General features: G+C 47.2%; 1 protein-coding gene across 7 annotated transcripts in view; it reads left to right on the top strand.

Annotated features, from left to right (window-relative positions):
- Positions 1 to 18868, top strand: part of LOC106585761 (DNA repair protein XRCC4) — an 89565-nt gene that overhangs the window by 48031 nt on the left and 22666 nt on the right. For all 7 annotated transcript variants that reach the window (XM_045706641.1, XM_045706644.1, XM_045706643.1 and 4 more), the window contains one exon: positions 14755 to 14915. In XM_045706641.1, the coding sequence (XP_045562597.1) occupies positions 14755 to 14915 (161 nt within the window). The remainder of the gene's footprint in view (positions 1 to 14754; positions 14916 to 18868) is intronic.

The raw sequence follows: 18868 nt of genomic DNA, 5'->3' as shown, positions 1-18868 counted from the left end.
ACAAACGCAGTCGACACACAGAAAAACAATCCCGCACAATAGGGTGCGGGCCAGCTGAACTAAATAGCCCTCTTAATTGCCTAACTCAGGGCAGGTGAGAAAACATAAAAAAAGTGAAAAACAAAAAGGGAATCGGTGGTAGCTAATAGGCCGGTGACGACGACCGCCGAGCGCCACCCGAGCAGGAGGGGGCGCCACCGTCGGTAGGAATCGTGACAGGTGGTCTATAGTAAGTTGCAACAGTGAGAGACTTGTTTCTGGAAAGGTGAATTTTTAGAAGTAGAAGCTCAAATTTTTTCGGTACAGACGTGGATAGTAATACAGAACTCTGCAGGCTATCTTTGCAGTAGATTGCAACCCCACCCCCTTTGGCAGTTCTAACTTGGCGGAAAATGTTATAGTTAGGGATGGAGATTTCAGGGTTTTTGGTGGTTTTCCTAAGCCAGGATTCAGACACGGCTAAGACATCCGGGTTGGCAGAGTGTGCTAAAGCAGTGAGTAAAACAAACTTAGGGAGTAGGCTTCTAATGTTGACATGCATGAAACCAAGGTTTTTACAGTTACAGAAGTCAACAAATGAGAGCACCTGGGGAGAGGGAGTGGAGCTAGGCACGGCAGGACCTGGATTAACCTCTACATCACCAGAGGAACAGAGGAGAAGTAGGATAAGGGTACGGCTAAAGGCTATACTAACTGGCCGTCTAGCACGTTCAGAACAGAGAGTAAAAGGAGCAGGTTTCTGGGCACGATAGCATAGCTTCAAGGCATAGTGTACAGACAAAGGTAAGGTAGTGTAACCCTCGTCGTTGAAGGGGGACCAAAACACAACGGGTAAAGTGCTCATCCTCTTCTTTATTAAAGAAAACACTTAATCAATACAAAACAAATGACGAAAACAGTCCAGTAAGGTGCATAGACATACTAGAAACAACCACCCACAAAACCCAGTGAAAACAAACACAACTAAATATGGCCTCCAATTAGAGACAACAACAACCAGCTGCCTCTAATTGGAGGTCATTGACAAAACTCACATAGAACAAGAAAAGCTAGATAAACATAGAAATAAGAAAACTAGAACCTAAACCCACAATACCCAACCACCCAAAACAAACACCCCCTGCCACGCCCTGACCAACTACAATGACAAATAACTGCTTTTACTGGCCAGGACGTGACAGTACCCCCCCCAAAGGTGCAGACCCCGAATGCACCTCAATACAAAACCCACAAAAACAACCACAAACCTAAAGGGAGGGAAAGGAGGGTGGCCAACGTCAACAACGGTTCCTGTGCTTCATCTCCCCCCCCCTTCCCAATCCTCCCACCACGGAGGTGGCTCTGGCCGTAGCTCCCGTTCAGCAGACTCTGGGATGCGCGGCATTGCTGGAGGCCCCGGGCTGAGAGGCGTCGCTGGAGGCCCCGGGCTGAGAGGCGTCGCTGGAGGCCCTGGGCTGGGGAGCATCTCTGGAGGCTCCTGACTGGGGAGCGTCGCTGGAGGCCCCGGGCTGAGAGGCGTTGCTGGAGGCCCCAGGCTGAGAGGCGTAGCTGGAGGCCCCTGGCTGAGGGGCGTCGCTGGAGGCCCTGGTTTGGTGAGCATCTCTGGAGGCTCCTGACTGGGGAGCGTCGCTGGAGGCCCCGGGCTGAGAGGCGTTGCTGGAGGCCCCAGGCTGAAAGGCGTAGCTGGAGGCCCCTGGCTGAGGGGCGTCGCTGGAGGCCTCTGGCTGAGGAGCGTCGCTGGAGGCCCCGGGCTGGGGAGTGTCTCTGGAGGCCCCTGACTGGGGAGCGTCGCTGGAGGCCCCTGGCTGAGGGGCGTCGCTGGAGGCTCCTGGCTGAGGAGCGTCGCTGGAGGCTCAGGGCTGAGGAGCGTCTCTGCAGGCTCCGGACTGTAGGCCGTCTCTGTCGGTTCCGGACTGTAGGCCGTCTCTGTCGGTTCCGGACTGTAGGCCGTCTCTGTCGGTTCCGGACTGTAGGCCGTCTCTGTCGGTTCCGGAAGCACTGGACGGGGAACTGTCGCCGGAAGCTCTGGACGGGGAACTGTCGCCGGAAGCTCTGGACGGGGGACTGTCGCCGGAAGCTCTGGACGGGGGACTGTCGCCGGAAGCTCTGGACGGGGGACTGTCGCCGGAAGCTCTGGACGGAGGACTGTCGCCGGAAGCTCTGGACGGGGGACTGTCGCCGGAAGCTCTGGACGGGGAACTGTCGCCGGAAGCTCTGGACGGGGGACTGTCGCCGGAAGCTCTGGACGGGGGACTGTCGCCGGAAGCTCTGGACGGGGGACTGTCGCCGGAAGCTCTGGACGGGGGACTGTCGCCGGAAGCTCTGGACGGGGAACTGTCGCCGGAAGCTCTGGACGGGGGACTGTCGCCGGAAGCTCTGGACGGGGGACTGTCGCCGGAAGCTCTGGACGGGGGACTGTCGCCGGAAGCTCTGGACGGAGGACTGTCGCCGGAAGCTCTGGACGGGGGACTGTCGCCGGAAGCTCTGGACGGGGGACTGTCGCCGGAAGCTCTGGATGGGGAACTGTTGCCGGAAGCTCTAGACGGGGAACTGTCGCCGGAAGCTCTGGACGGGGGACTGTCGCCGGAAGCTCTGGACGGGGGACTGTCGCCGGAAGCTCTGGACTGGGACTGCGCACTGGAGGCCTGATGCATGGGGCTGGCTTAGGAGGCACCAGACTAGTAACCCGCACCACACGGCTAGTGCGAGGAGCAGGAACAGGACATACTGGGCTGGGCAGGCGCACTGGAGGCCTGATGCCTGGGACTGGCTTTGGAGGCGCCAGACTAGTAACACGCACCACAGGGCTAGTGCGAGGAGCAGGAACAGGATGTACTGGACTGGGCAGGTGCACCGGAGGCCTGATGCGTGGGACTGGCTTTGGAGGCACCAGACTAGTAACACGCACCTCAAGGCTAGTGCGGAGAGCAGGAACAGGAAGCACTGGACTGGGCTGACACACTGGAGGAAGAGTACGAGGAGCAGGAACAGGATACACTGGGCCATGAACCCTCACCGGCGGTCTGATGCTTGCAACTTGCATCACCGGTCCTGGCTCAATGCTGGCTCTAGCATGATACTTGTGAGGAGCTTTCACCAAGCGCACCGGGCTGTAGCTGCGCACTGGTGATACCGTGCGTATCTCCGCATAACACGGTGCTTGCTTGCTCCGTCGCTCCCCATAGTAAGCACAGGTGCTCCTTCGTGCCCTTTCCGCCAGTACCTCTCTCCGGAATCTCTCGTCAAGCTCCTCGCTTGATTCCTTGACTGGCTCCTCTTTGCTCCACAGCTCTCCCCTGTACGCCCGGGAAGTTAGGTCAGGGCTCCCCCCTGACTCAGCCCCCCAATTTTTTTTGGGGGGGGGCTGCCTCCTCACTTCCTGAAATGGAGGATATAATGCCTCATACCTCCATCGTTCCCTCTTAGCTTCCTCCAGCTCCTCCTTCGGGCGCTGGTACTCCCCAGCCTGGTGCCATGGTCCTTTACCATCCAGGATCTCCTCCCATGTCCAGGACTCCAAATAGCTCTGTTTCTGCTACCTCCTCTGCTGCTTGGTCCTTCTTTGGTGGGTGGTTCTGTAACACTCATTGTTGAAGGGGGACCAAAACGCAGCGGGTAAAGTTCTCATCCTCTTCTTTATTAAAGAAAACACTTAATCAATACAACACAAATGACGAAAACAGTCCAGTAAGGTGCATAGACTATACTAGAAACAACCACCCACAAAACCCAGTGAAAACAAACGCAACTAAATATGGTCTCCAATTAGAGACAACAACAACCAGCTGCCTCTAATTGGAGGTCATTGACAAAACTCACATAGAACTAGAAAAGCTAGATAAACATAGAAATGACAAAACTAGAACCTAAACCCACAATACCCAACCACACAAAACAAACACCCCCTGCCACGCCCTGACCAACTACAATGACAAATAACCCCTTTTACTGGCCAGGACGTGACAGGTAGGATGTGTGTACATTGGAGGTAAACCTAGGCATTGAGTAATGATGAGACAGATATAGTCTCTAGAGACGTTTAAACCAGGTGATGTCATCGCATATGTAGGAGGTGGAACAACATGGCTGGTTAAGGCATATTGAGCAGGGCTAGAGGCTCTACAGTGAAATAAGACAGTAATCACTAACCAGGACAGTAATGGACGAGGCATATTGATATTAGAGAGAGGCATGCATAGCCAAGTGAACATATGGGTCCAGTGAGTGGTTGGGCTGGTTGGGGACACGGCGATTCAGACAGTTAGCAGGCTGGTGCTAACAAGCTAGCAGTTAGTAGGCCGGGGCTAAACAAGCTAGCAGTTAGTAGGCCGGGGCTAAACAAGCTAGCTGTTAGCAGACCGGGTTAGCAAGCAAGCAGTTGCCTCTTCGTGCTGTGACGTCGATAGACAAGTCGTGGATTAGTAGGGTTCCAAGTAGCTCTAGGTAGCTAGCAGGCCGCGGTTAGCAGAATGGGCCTTCAGCGGACGTCGCGCCTGAGGGGCCTATTGGAATCCTCGGGTAGATTATGTCAGTATTCCAGTCGTAGAGGATCGGCCGGGTTCCGTGCCCCGTACCGGCAGTAGAAGGGGTCCGGATATTGTAGCCCAGGAGTGGGCTTCAGTGGTAGCACAGGAGCCCTACACGGGCTAGCTTCAGGCTAATTGGTGCTTGCTCCGGGATGAAAACGCTAGCCAGGAGTAGTCACCCGGGATTGCAGTTAGCTAGTTGCGAAGATCCAGATGAAAAGGTTCAGAGTTTGCAGTAGGAATCCGGGGATATGGAGAGAAAAAAATACGTCCATTATGCTCTGGTTTGAGTCACGTTGTACGAACTGGCGAGAGCTTTCCGAGCTAAAGGTTAGCTGATGACCGCTAGCAGTGGTTCGCTAACTGATAGCTGGTAGGTAGTTAGCTGGCTAGCTTCTGTTGAGGGATTCCAGATCCGAAGTAAATACAAATACTTTAGAAAAAAAAACAGATCCACGCCACGTTGGGTGAGGCGGGTTATAGTTTACCCCATGCTATTATGACCTCTTCTACTCCCCTAACCTGTCATTATAGTGATAAATTAAACAGCACATCGTACTGGCAGAGTAATGTGAACCAGGGATGAACCACGGGGTCACAGAGATGTACTTTACAGTATAGATAGACTGACCTGTGATTAGCTACACTGAGCTGACTGACACTCTGCCCTGGCATGGGGGTGAAGGGGGAGATCTGAGGGAAGAAGTGAAGGGGGTTGGAGTTATAGTAAGAACAAAGCCTTACTTAAGTGGGACTCAGTGTGACACATCATTACCTGAACACACGTACACTTTCTAAACCTTTGCTCAGATTCACCTTGGCGCGTTCAAACATGTAACGGTCACTCACACAGACCTGTGTACAAACACCCTCTAGTTAAACAGCTCTCTCATTTGAAACTCTGCACATTACTTTTATCATCTCTTATTAAGCACGCCTACAGTTTCATAGACTCTCAGGCTGTGAGGCTCAGCCTGCATAGGATCAGTCAGTAACATCTTCATTTTGGTCTTATGTTTATGAGGTTGGGAAGCTGTCTTTCAATATAACCTGGGTGGTCTCCTGCGAATCCTGAAGCCATTAGTGCATTGTTAAAGTACTGATTTACATGGCCATGTCGTAATCAGCCCTCGTTGTTGGGGCTCTTTCACAGCCGGTACATCGGCTGTTTGGCAACACCAAGGCGGATGGCAGTGCTTAGGTTAGCAATCACACAAAACAAGGACAGGGAGTCTGAGGGGGGTTAATGTGCATTGTGGTGTTTTAGCTTTGTATTGTCATGTTTTTGAGTGTTGAAAGCTATATAGTTAGTGAACAATAACATATTATGCTGTATATTGAAAACAGAAGAGCATAACTTTGTTTATTGAGAAATTAATGAGGCAGAGCTGTTTAAAGGGCCCTATTCTGCAAGCCAAAGTATTGAATAACATATAAACCAAATCAGTGATCTCCAAACACAATGAAATCCTTACAGGAATTAAACATTGATTTTTGTACCATGAAATACAAACACTGGTGGAAAGAAATGTCAAGTATTGGACAATAGTTGCATTATATCAAAATGAAATAAACAATCATCATGTTTTTCCAAAATTGAAATTACTAGCAGAAGTCAGAATAAACTAGCATTGTGCAAGTTATTTAAATACTGTATAAGAGTGAACTAGCATGGTCTAGTCACAGTAAAAATGAGGAACACTGTACACATATAACTTCTCACAAACTTGTGTTCAGGTTTCCTTAATTTTACTGTGACTAGGCCTGAGTATTTTCTGAAAAGTGTGGTGTGCAGGTTTCCTCACAAGTCAGATTTCTGCTTCTGTTTTCTTCTTCTTTGTGAGAGGGAATACACAGGGAGAAAGAGACCAACAGAGAGCAGGAAGGGAAACGTAGAGAGGACGGTGATGATGAGAAGTGTCTACTTTGACACGATCAGGTTCACCGTGCCAGGAGAAAACAGCTGTGTGGCCTGCCAGGACAACTCTGGCCTAGACAAAAATTACAAGCATTTAATGAGAGCTTTTGAAGACGCCAGCCTTTATTACGGTGGGTCAACGACCCCAACACAGCCCAGCAAAGATTTAGCACCTCACTACCATCTGGTTTCCCAACTCATCATGAGGCATTGCATCCTCAGACCTGAGGTATGCATACGTAAAATTAACTTCATTCCTTTTTCACACACTTCCCTCTTGAATTTGAGCATGGGGAAATGCATGTATTAATTCTCTCATAATTCCACCACCTTTACACGTGAGGAAACCATGAATAAGGTCCAGCAACCTGTCAGTTCCAAGTGGAAAAACATCAACTTTCTTTTTTCTGATAGAAATAACACCATTCTCCATGCACTGTAATTTACAACTTGAAAGAGCTATTAATAAGACCTAGGTAAATGAGTAATCTGTTTGGATAAGGGGAATGTAAATATAAAATGACACTTGTTTTAGATCTATTTTAACTTATAGTCGGTGAAACAAATTTGAAACCAGTCATATAACACACACCCACCCACCCACTAACACACACACACACCCACACACACAAATACATTCATGCTACACACACATCACAACTGCTGCTACCAGACTCTTACTTACTATTGTTAATACTGAACAATTTAAACACTTGCCCCCCAATCCCCCCTTCCCTGAAATCTGTAAATATTGTGCCTTCCTGTATTATACTTATGATAAAAGGTTTATTCTATTCTACCGAGCCATTTACTTTATGTTCGTATTCTTATGTTTTTTCATTTGTAATTGCTGTTGCATTGTCGAGAAGGAGCCTGCAAGTAAGCATTTGGCTACATTTCTTTAAATGGACAATTCTGTGAACTATCTTGTGTATCTTTTAAATTGACACAATACCTGTTAGCAAAGGTGTCAGCAAGAGATTACGTGCAGGAGCTTGCAGGGATTTGTAGTTTTGCATGATGTCTACTTTGATGCTAATTAGCATTTTTGAATCTGAGAGTAAATAGAGGCAAATAAATTGATAAAAGTCACCTTGCCTGCGAGAGATTTACATGGTTATCAAAACGTCATGCCAGTGTAAGGATACACGAAACACAGCCCTTATTTTAAGTGTTTCTAAAATTCCCTATGGGAAAAATGAATGGTAGAAAAACGATTGGAACCTTTTCCCTGTTTGACCGCTAGGTTTTATGGGTATTATGACACCTCCACTGTAGGGCTCTATATCCTAAATAAATTTATGAAAACAAAAATTAGCTGTTTGGTCTTAATTTAAGGTTAGGGTTAGGCATAAGGTTAGCAGTGTGGTTAAGTTTAGGGTTAGATTTAAGGTTAGGGTTAGATAAAATCAGATTTCAAGAAGATAAAATGTAGAAATAGGTGGGGTTTATGACTTTGTGGCTGTGAGGCCTGAGTTTCCCACTTGGAAAGTATCAAAATCAACCAATAGGAAGCTCTACGCAAATAACTTAATTTTAACTCAGAGGTTCAGATTTTCCGACTTGTCACGAATACACCATCTGGCAAGCCAAAATAGTTATTGAGCAAGCACGGTTAACTTGCAAGCACCCCTTTTGAGCAAGCTCTATCCTCAAGATTGACCTCTCTTCTTTTGTCTTCAAATTAAATCAAAGTTTGTCACGTGCGCCGAATACAACAGGTGTAGCCCTTACAGTGAAATGCTTACTTACAGGCTCTAACCAATAGTGCAAAAACAGTATTAGGTGAACAATAGGTAAGTAAAGAAATAAATAACAGTGAAAAATAACAGCAGCGAGGCTATATACAGTAGCGAGGCTATAAAAGTAGCGAGGCTACATACAGACACTGGTTAGTCGGGCTGATGGAGGTAGTATGTACATGTAGATATGGTTAAAGTGACTATGCATATATGATGAACAGAGAGTAGCAGTAGCGTAAAAAAAGAGGGTTGGCGGGTGGTGGGTGGCGGGACACAATGCAGATAGCCCGGTTAGCCAATGTGCGGGAGCACTGGTTGGTCGGGCCAATTGAGGTAGTATGTACATGAATGTATAGTTAAAGTGACTATGCATATATGATAAACAGAGAGTAGCAGCAGCATAAAAGAGAGGTTGGAGGGGGGCGCACAATGCAGATAGTCCGGGTAGCCATTTGATTACCTGTTCAGGAGTCTTATGGCTTGGGGGTAAAAACTGTTGAGAAGCCTTTTTGTCCTAGACTTGGCACTCCGGTACCGCTTGCCATGCGGTAGTAGAGAGAACAATCTATGACTGGGGTGGCTGGGGTTTTTGACAATTTTTAGGGCCTTCCTTTGACACCGCCTGGTGTAGAGGTCCTGGATGGCAGGCAGTGATGTGCTGGGCTGTATGCACTACCCTCTGTAGTGCCTTGCGGTCGGAGGCCAAGCAATTGCCGTACCAGGCAGTGATGCAACCAGTCAGGATGCTCTCGATATTGCAGATGTAGAACCTTTTGAGGATCTCAGGACCCATGCCAAATCTTTTTAGTTTCCTGAGGGGGAATAGGCTTTGTCGTGCCCTCTTCACGACTGTCTTGGTGTGTTTGGACTATCCTAGTTTGTTGCTGATGTGGACACCAAGGAACTTGAAGTTCTCAACCTGCTCCGCTACAGCCCCATTGATGAGAATGGGGGCGTGCTCGGTCCCATCAGGGAGTACAAGAGGGGACTGAGCACGCACCCCTGGGGGGCTCCAATGTTTAGGTTCAGCGTGACAGATGTGTTGCTACCTACCCTCACCACCTGGTGGCAGCCCATCAGGAAGTCCAGGATCCAGTTGCAGAGGGAGTTGTTTAGTCCCAAGATCCTTAGCTTTGTGATGAGCTTTGAGGGTCCTATGGTGTTGAACCATGAGCTGTAGTCAATGAATAGCATTCTCACATAGGTGTTCCTTTTGTCCAGGTGGGAAAGGGCAGTGGAGTGCAATAGAGATTGCATCATCTGTGGATCTGTTTGGGCGGTATGCAAATTGTTGTGGGTCTAGGGTTTCAGGGATAATGGTGTTAATTTGAGCCATTACCTGCCTTTCAAAGCACTTCATGGCTGTGGACGTGAGTGCTACGGGTCTGTAGTCTTTTAGGCAGGTTGCCTTTGTGTTTACATTTACATTTAAGTCATTTAGCAGACGCTCTTATCCAGAGCGACTTACAAATTGGTGCATTCACCTTATGATATCCAGTGGAACAACCACTTTACAATAGTGCATCTAAATCTTTTAAGGGGGGGGGGGGGTTAGAAGGATTACTTTATCCTATCCTAGGTATTCCTTAAAGAGGTGGGGTTTCAGGTGTCTGGAGGAGCGGGGTGACGTGAGAGAACTTGGGAAGGTTGAACACCAGACGGGCTGCGGCATTCTGGATGAGTTGTAGGGGTTTAATGGCACAGGCAGGGAGCCCAGCCAACAGCGAGTTGCAGTAATCCAGACGGGAGATGACAAGTGCCTGGATTAGGACCTGCGCCGCTTCCTGTGTGAGGCAGGGTCGTACTCTGCGAATGTTGTAGAGCATGAACCTACAGGATCGGGTCACCGCCTTGATGTTAGTGGAGAACGACAGGGTGTTGTCCAGGATCACGCCAAGGTTCTTAGCACTCTGGGAGGAGGACACAAGGGAGTTGTCAACCGTGATGGCGAGATCATGGAACGGGCAGTCCTTCCCCGGGAGGAAGAGCAGCTCCGTCTTGCCGAGGTTTAGCTTGAGCTGGTGATCCGTCATCCACACTGATATGTCTGACAGACATGCAGAGATGCGATTCGCCGCCTGGTTATCAGAAGGGGGAAAGGAGAAGATTAATTGTGTGTCGTCTGCATAGCAATGATAGGAGAGACCATGTGAGGATATGACAGAGCCAAGTGACTTGGTGTATAGCGAGAATAGGAGAGGGCCTAGAACAGAGCCCTGGGGGACACCAGTGGTGAGAGCGCATGGTGCGGAGACAGATTCTCGCCACGCCACCTGGTAGGAGCGACCTGTCAGGTAGGACGCAATCCAAGCGTGGGCCGCGCCGGAGATGCCCAACTCGGAGAGGGTGGAGAGGAGGATCTGATGGTTCACAGTATCAAAGGCAGCAGATAGGTCAAGAAGGATGAGAGCAGAGGAGAGAGAGTTAGCTTTACCAGTGCGGAGAGCCTCCGTGACACAGAGAAGAGCAGTCTCAGTTGAATGCCCAGTCTTGAAACCTGACTGATTAGGATCAAGAAGGTAATTCTGAGAGAGATAGCAGGAGAGCTGGCCAAGGATGGCACATTCAAGAGTTTTGGAGAGAAAAGAAAGAAGGGATACTGGTCTGTAGTTGTTGACATCTGAGGGATCGAGTGTAGGTTTTTTCAGAAGGGGTGCAACTCTCGCTCTTTTGAAGACGGAAGGGACGTAGCCAGCGGTCAAGGATGAGTTGATGAGCGAGGTGAGGAAGGGGAGAAGGTCTTCTTGGGCACAGGGACTATGGTGGTCTGCTTGAAACATGTTGGTATTACAGACTCAATCAGGGACATGTTGAAAATGTCAGTGAAGACACCTGCCAGTTGGTCAGCACATGCCCGGAGCACACGTCCTGGTAATCCATCTGGCCCCGCAGCCTTGTGAACGTTGACCTGTTTAAAGGTCTTACTCACGTCGGCTACGGAGTGTGTGATCACACAGTCGTCCGGAACAGCTGATGCTCTCATGCATGCCTCAGTGTTGCTTGCCTCGAAGCGAGCATAGAAGTGATTTAGCTCGTCTGGTAGGCTCGTGTCACTGGGCAGCTCGCGGCTGTGCTTCGCTTTGTAGTCTGTAATAGTTTGCAAGCCCTGCCACATAAGACGAGCGTCGGAGCCGGTGTAGTATGATTCAATCTTAGCCCTGTATTGACGCTTTGCCTATTTGATGGTTCGTCGCAGGGCATAGCAGGATTTCTTATTAGCTTCCGGGTTAGAGTCCCACACCTTAAAAGTGGCAGCTCTACCCTTTAGCTCATTGCGAATGTTGCCTGTAATCCTTGGCTTCTGGTTGGGGTATGTACGTACAGTCACTGTGGGGACGACGTCCTCGATGCACTTATTGATAAAGCCAGTGACTGATGTGGTGTACTCTTCAATGCCATCGGAAGAATCCCGGAACATGTTCCAGTCTGTGATAGCAAAACAGTCCTGTAGTTTAGCAGCTGCTTCATCTGACCACTTTTTTATAGACCAAGTCACTGGTGCTTCCTGCTTTAATTTTTGCTTGTAAAGCAGGAATCAGGAGGATAGAGTTGTGGTCGGATTTACCAAATGGAGGGCGAGGCAGAGCTTTGTACGCGTCTGTGTGTGAAGTACAGGTGATCTAGAATTTTTTTTCCCTGTGGTTGTACATTTAACATGTTAATAGAAATTTGGCTGAACTGATTTAAGTTTCCCTGCATTAAAGTCTCCGGCCACTAGGAGCGCCGCCTCTGGGTGAGTGGTTTCCTGTTTGCTTATTTCATTATACAGCTGACTGAGTGCGGTCTTAGTGCCAGCATCTGTCTGTGGTGGTAAATAAACTGCCATGAAAAGTATAACTGAAAACTCTCTAGGCAAGTAATGTGGCCTGCAATTTATCACAATATACTCTACTTCAGGCGAGCAAAATCTAGAGACTTCCTTAGATTTCGTGCACCAGCTGTTGTTTACAAATATGCACAGACCCCCCCCTTAACATCTTAACGGGGTGTGCTGTTCTATCTTGCCGGTGTAGCGTATATCCCACTTGCTGAATATCCATGTCATCATTCAGCCAAACATAGGATATTACAGTTTTTGATGTCCCGTTGGTAGGACATTCTTGATCGCACCTCGTCTAATTTATTGTCCAATGATTGCACGTTGGCGAGTAATATTGACGGTAAGGGCAGCTTTCTCACTCGCTTTCTGCGGATCCTCACGAGGCATCTCGCTCTGTGTCCTCTGTACCTGCATTTCTTCCTCTTGCAAATAACTGGGATGTTGGCCTTGTCGGGTGTTAGGAGAATGTCCTGTGCTTCACGCTTGTTGAAGAAAAAATCTTTGTCTAATCCGAGGTGAGTGATCGCTGTCCTGATATCCAGAAGCTTTTTTTTGCTGTAAGATACGGTTGAGAACAGCCTCAATTAATTTGATGCGTTTGATACCATTCCTTTTATTCCATTCCATACATTAGAATGAGCATATCCTCCTATACTGTAGCTCCTCCCACCATTCTTCTCTGGTTTTCTAGCTACCAAATGTTATCATGAAACAATGCTTGATAGCTCGACGGAACGTTACGTAAAGCTAGCTATGTTTACTAGTGAAATATTGTGAGTCTATCTATCTAGCTAGCTAGCTAATGAAGTATTAGCCTGTTAGCTACCTATCGTTAACCGTAACCTCGTCCCTAGGCTCAATTGCTACCGCATCTGGTGGATGCATCCTTGTTGCAATTTTGCTAGCTGACCTTCTAATCTCGGAACCTCCTTGACCCTGTCATTTTCCTTGCCCTCATCAATGATGCTTCACATGAAGCTGCCAACCGTGTGGAAATATGACATGAATCTGCTTGAAATCACGAAACTGCAGCAACCGTCATCAATGCAGAGGCAACTGAATGATCTCAGCACCTGGACCGCTACCAATGACATGCTTCTCAATGAGAATATATGTGTAGTGATGCATGTCACCTTCTCTGAAAACCCAGCCCTCACCACCCCTCTTCATCAACAGTGTCCCCCTGTCAGAGACATCAAAGTTCAGGGTGCTGGGTCTCACTGTCCAGCAGGACTTGCACTGGAGCAGCCAGGTTGACACCATGACCACAAGCACCAACAGGAAGCAGTTCCTCCTCAAGCGCATTAAGCACTTCTCTGTAACCACAGCAGACCTACTGTCCATCTACATCTGCTACGTAAAACCAGTTCTGGAGTATGCTGTCCCTGGCACCCTGGCCTCACTCAAACCCTGACTACTCAGGTGTTTTGCTGGTTTAGAATTTTACAATTTGATCATTATTTATGATTGATTTTATAATTGTAAGTATATGTACAATTCAGTCTATGACTGCGAGAAACCAATAAAAGGTACTACTAGCCATGGCCTAACTAGCTAACATAGCTAGCTAGCTAATTCATCCAGCTAGCTCCATCCGGTATTTAGACCACTTCATAGAGAGGGAAAGAGTGACTGAGAGAGAGGGTGGAGCTGTGCATTATGTCATTCAGTTAGCTACTCCTGCCACCTTGACCTCAACAACATCACAATCTTTGACAACATATTAGCTAGCATAACCCAATTGATGTGATTGAGTTACTGCTGTAGCTACAATTTCACTTTGTTATAGCTACATGCACTAGTAAGGACCATCACAGGTCACTTTGCCATACAGATTTTAAAGGTACTTTTTTGGATGCTTATAGGCTAGTAGATTTGACCCAGACAAGTGCACATTCGTAGGAGGGTGAAAGATGGGAGACGGCTAGCCAGAAGCGGAGACAGCCCCCCTCAAGCTGACAGGTTTATAAGGAACACTCACTGTACCACCAGTCTGTCTCCTTCAGGAAACAACAGCAGACGCACAGCGGGCTACCTCATTACCTGAGAGAGGGAAGCTTAGAAGGTTCAACATGTTACAGAAAGAGAAGGAAATGCAGTAAACCAACTCCCACCCTGTCTCTGTCTGATGATCTCACCTTGGCACCATTTGATGACTTATTTTCTTATCCTTTTTGAAAGGCTCCCTATATTTGGCAGCTCTCTGTCTATGCGCTCAGATCAATGGATGTTCACTGTGTGCATGTACAGGCATTCCTGTGTTGTTAGTGTATAAAAACAGAGAATGACGATTATGGGATGTCCCATAATGACCCGTCAGTCAAGAGTCCCTAGGAGGTACAGTACTGTAGCTAGATGTGTCTGGACCGATGAATTAAGTTGACTGTTATACCTTGTTTACAAGGAGTGGGGATGGTGAGGGGGACAAGAGAGGAGACGAGAAAAAGCTTGGAAGATTTATTTTACCTATTCAATCTCACCTCCTTGCCTTTCTCCTCTCTTTTCCTACATCATTCCCTCTCACAAAGGAGTTAGTGAGATGAAGCAAGAGAGAGGGAGCTTTGGAACTTTAAATCTTGTCTTCGAGTCCTAGATCCTGAAAGTATAGCATCTCTCTGTCTGTTTCTGTCTGTTTCTTTCTCTCCCTCTACATTCCCAACCATTTCTCTGTCTGTTTCTGTCTGTTTCTCTCTCTCTCTCTCTACTTTCCCAACCATCTCTCTGTCTGTTGTATGTCTCTATGTGTAGGTGAACATGGGTGCAGTGGAGCTGCACCCTGCCCCTGTGGATCTCAACAGGGAGATGATAGCCCACACTCTGGAGCACAGCGCTGACCTGGAGGCAGAGAACAGACGGCTGCAGGAGAAGAACCAGACACTCCGGCAGGAGCGGCAGCACCTCCTTGCAGAGTAAGGACTGTGTATGTGTGCACGCGTGCATGTGTATGTATAGATTGAGGGCACGAAAAAAGGAAGTAACTTCCCACTTTTACGATGCAGTCCACTTGTCTGTGGGTTGTTGTGCCCGTGCTCCTCATCTTCGGTCTACTCCCTATCCCTCTTTCCCCAGAGACTCAACAATGGCATCATCACTCAATAACATCATCACTAGCCACCCAAGTGAGAGGAGAGAGTTTTCCACGTCCAGGCCACAAAGGCTATTGGGGATTTCTGGGAATTGACTTCAATTAATTAATGAATTTCTTATTTGTTTTGTTTTTCCTCTTAACATTTTTTTTTCCCTCCCTGATCCCTTGAGTAGCTGAAAAAGCCAGACAGTAGAGTGGCTCATGTCTGGCCAGGGTGGGGCACATCATCATCCCAAAAACACCCACCCAAAGTTCTCTCTCTCAATTCAATTCAAAGTGGCTTTAAAGCAAGTGAAATACACCATTAACAAAAGTGGGAAGGAACAAAAAAGCACATTAAAAAAACATTAAAAAAATATACAGTTAACATTGCACAGAAAGGTTTCAAAGGGATAAATATGTTTTAATTTTTAATTTATTTCACCTTTATTTAACCAGGTAGGCTAGTTGAGAACAAGTTCTCAACCTGGCCCAGATAAAGCACAGCAGTTCGACACATACAACAACACAGTGTTACACATGGAATAAACAAACATACAGTCAATAAAACAGTAGAAAAAAAATAAAAGCTATATACAGTGAGTGGAAATGAGGTAAGATAAGGGAGGTAAGGCAATAAATAGACCATGGTGGCGAAGTAATTACAATATAGCAATTAGACACTGGAATGGTAGATGTGCAGAAGATGAATGTGCAAGTAGAGATACTGGGGTGCAAAGGAGCAAGATAAATAAATAAATACAGTATGGGGATGAGGTAGATAGATGGGCTGTTTACAGATGGGCTATGTACAGGTGCAGTGATCTGTGAGCTGCTCTGACAGCTGGTGCTTAAAGCTAGTGAGGGAGGTATGAGTCTCAGGCTTCAGTGATTTTTACAGTTCGTTCCAGTCATTGGCAGCAGAGAACTGGAAGGAAAGGCGACCAAAGGAGGAATTGGCTTTGGGGGTGACCAGTGAGATATACCTGCTGGAGTGCGTGCTACGGGTGGGTGCTGCTATGGTGACCAGTGAGCTGAGATAAGGCGGGGCTTTACCTAGCAGAGACTTGTAGATGACCTGGAGCCAGTGGGTTTGGCGACGAGTATGAAGCGATGGCCAGCCAACGAAAGTGTACAGGTCGAAGTGGTGGGTAATATATGGGGCTTTGGTGACAAAACGGATGGCACTGTGATAGACTGCATCCAATTTGTTGAGTAGAGTGTTGGAGGCTATTTTATAGATGACTTCGCCGAAGTCAAGGATCGGTAGGATGGTCAGTTTTACGAGAGTATGTTTGGCAGCATGAGTGAAGGATGCTTTGTTGCGAAATAGGAAGCCGATTCTAGATGTAATTTTGGATTGGAAATGCTTAATGTGAGTCTGGAAGGAGAGTTTACAGTCTAACCAGACACCTAGGTATTTGTAGTTGTCCACATATTCTAAGTCAGAGCCGTCCAGAGTAGTGATGCTGGACCGGTCGGCAGGTGCGGGCAGTGATCGGTTGAAGAGCATGCATTTAGTTTTACTTGCATTTAAGAGCAGTTGGAGGCCACGGAAAGAGAGTTGTATGGCATTGAAGCTTGTCTGGAGGTTAGTTAACACAGTGTCCAAAGAAGGGCCAGAAGTATACAGAATGGTGTCGTCTGCGTAGAGGTGGATCAGAGAATCACCAGCAGCGAGAGCGACATCATTGATGTATACAGAGAAGAGAGTCGGCCAGAGAATTGAGGTACCACCATAGAGACTGCCAGAGGTCCGGACAACATGCCCTCCGATTTGACACACTGAACTCTATCAGAGAAGTAGTTGGTGAACCAGGCGAGGCAATCATTTGAGAAACCAAGGCTGTTGAGTCTGCCAGTAAGAATGTGGTGATTGACAGAGTCGAAAGCCTTGGCCAGGTTGATGAATACGGCTGCACAGTAATGTCTCTTATCGATGGCGGTTATGATATTGTTTAGGACCTTGAGCGTGGCTGAGGTGCACCCATGACCAGCTCTGAAACCAGATTGCATAGCGGAGAAGGTACGGTGGGATTCGAAATGGTCGGTAATCTGTTTGTTAACTTGGCTTTCGACGACCATAGAAAGGCAGGGTAGGATAGATATAGGTCTGTAGGAATTTGGGTCTAGAGTGTCTCCTCATTTGAAGAGGGGGATGACCACGCCAGCTTTCCAATCTTTGGGAATCTCAGACGATACGAAAGAGAGGTTGAATAGGCTAGTAATAGGGGTTGCAACAATTTCGGCAAATAATTTTAGAAAGAGAAGGTCCAGATTGTCTAGCCCGGCTGATTTGTAGGGGTCCAGGTTTTGCAGTTCTTTAAGAACATCAGCTATCTGGATTTGAGTGAAGGAGAAATGGGGGCTTGGGCGAGCTTGGGCGAGTAGCTGTGGGGAGTGCAGGGCTGTTGACGGGGTATGGGTAGCCAGGTGGAAAGCATGCCCAGCCGTATAAAAATGCTTATTGAAATTCTCAATTATCGTGGATTTTTCGTTGGTGACAGTATTTCCTAGCCTCAGTGCAGTGGGCAGCTGGGAGGAGGTGCTCTTATTCTCCATGGACTTTACAGTGTCCCAGAACTTTTTTGAGTTTGTGCTACAGGATGCACATTTCTGTTTGAAAAAGCTAGCCTTAGCTTTCCTAACTGGCTGTGTATATTTGTTCCTAACTTTCCTAAAAAGTTGCATATCATGGGGGCTATTCACAGCTACACAGATAAATGTTTCAAAAGTATTATTACCAGCTTTGTACAATGTTTTTAACAATGTGTACGTAGTTGTAGTACGAATAGTAGGGGAAGATACGTACACAGATAAATATAAGTTGTATTTACAATGTTGTTTGTGCTCCACTGGTTGCCCTGTTTTCATGGCGATGAGTCACAAATCTTGCTGCTGTGATTGCATATTGCGGTATTTATCCTAACAGATATGGGGGTTTATCAATGTTTGATTTGTTTTCAAATTCTTTGTGAATCTGTGTGATCTGTGGGAAATATGTGGCTGTAATATGGTCATAACTTTGGCAATTGGTAAGGAAGTGTAGATCAGTTTCCATCTCATTTATTTGGGCAGTGGGCACATAGGCATATCTGACTAGAGAAGAAAGGGTATGGCGGCCTCTCTCACGGGGTCTGCACATAGTCAAGGATTTACTTAATTTTGGGTCAGTCACAGTGGTCAGGTATTCTGCTACTGTGTATTCTCTGTTTAGGGCCAGATAGTATTCCAGTTTGCTCAGTTTTTTGTTTGATTCTTTCCAGTGTGTCAAATAGTTATTTTTTATATATATTTTTTGGGGGGTTGGGTCAAATTGTGTTGGGGTTCTGTGGGGTCTGTTTGTGTTTCTGAACAGAGCCCTAGAACCAGCTGGCTGAGGGGACTCTTCTCTAGGTTCATCTCTCTGTAGGTGGGAGCTTTGTGGTTGTAGAATTTAACAGTTCTTTCTGGATTTTAATATTTAGCGGGTATAGTCCTAATTCTGCTCTGTGCATGCAGTGTTTGGTGTTTTGCGTTGTACATGAATGATAATTTCCCCATGTTGTGAATTCTTGGTTGGTGAGTGGTCCACAGACTTCAGAACCTTAGAGAGCAATGGGTTCCAGGGCTCTACGCTAACCTTTTTCCCAAGGAGTACATGCGCTCCTAAATGAAAAAATGTAGGCGCACACAAAGAAATTTAGGAGCACAGTGAAAAATGTAACACAGAGTTTATTAACAAAAATATATTACATACATATTTATACTGCGTGTGTGAGTGTGTGTGCATGTACTAAGGGACACACATCTGTG

This window comes from Salmo salar, chromosome ssa24 (genome assembly GCF_905237065.1).
Source record: "Salmo salar chromosome ssa24, Ssal_v3.1, whole genome shotgun sequence".
NCBI classification, from domain to species: domain Eukaryota; kingdom Metazoa; phylum Chordata; class Actinopteri; order Salmoniformes; family Salmonidae; genus Salmo; species Salmo salar.
Note: the sequence above shows the minus strand (reverse complement) of the source record. Positions and strands in the feature narration are given on the sequence as shown.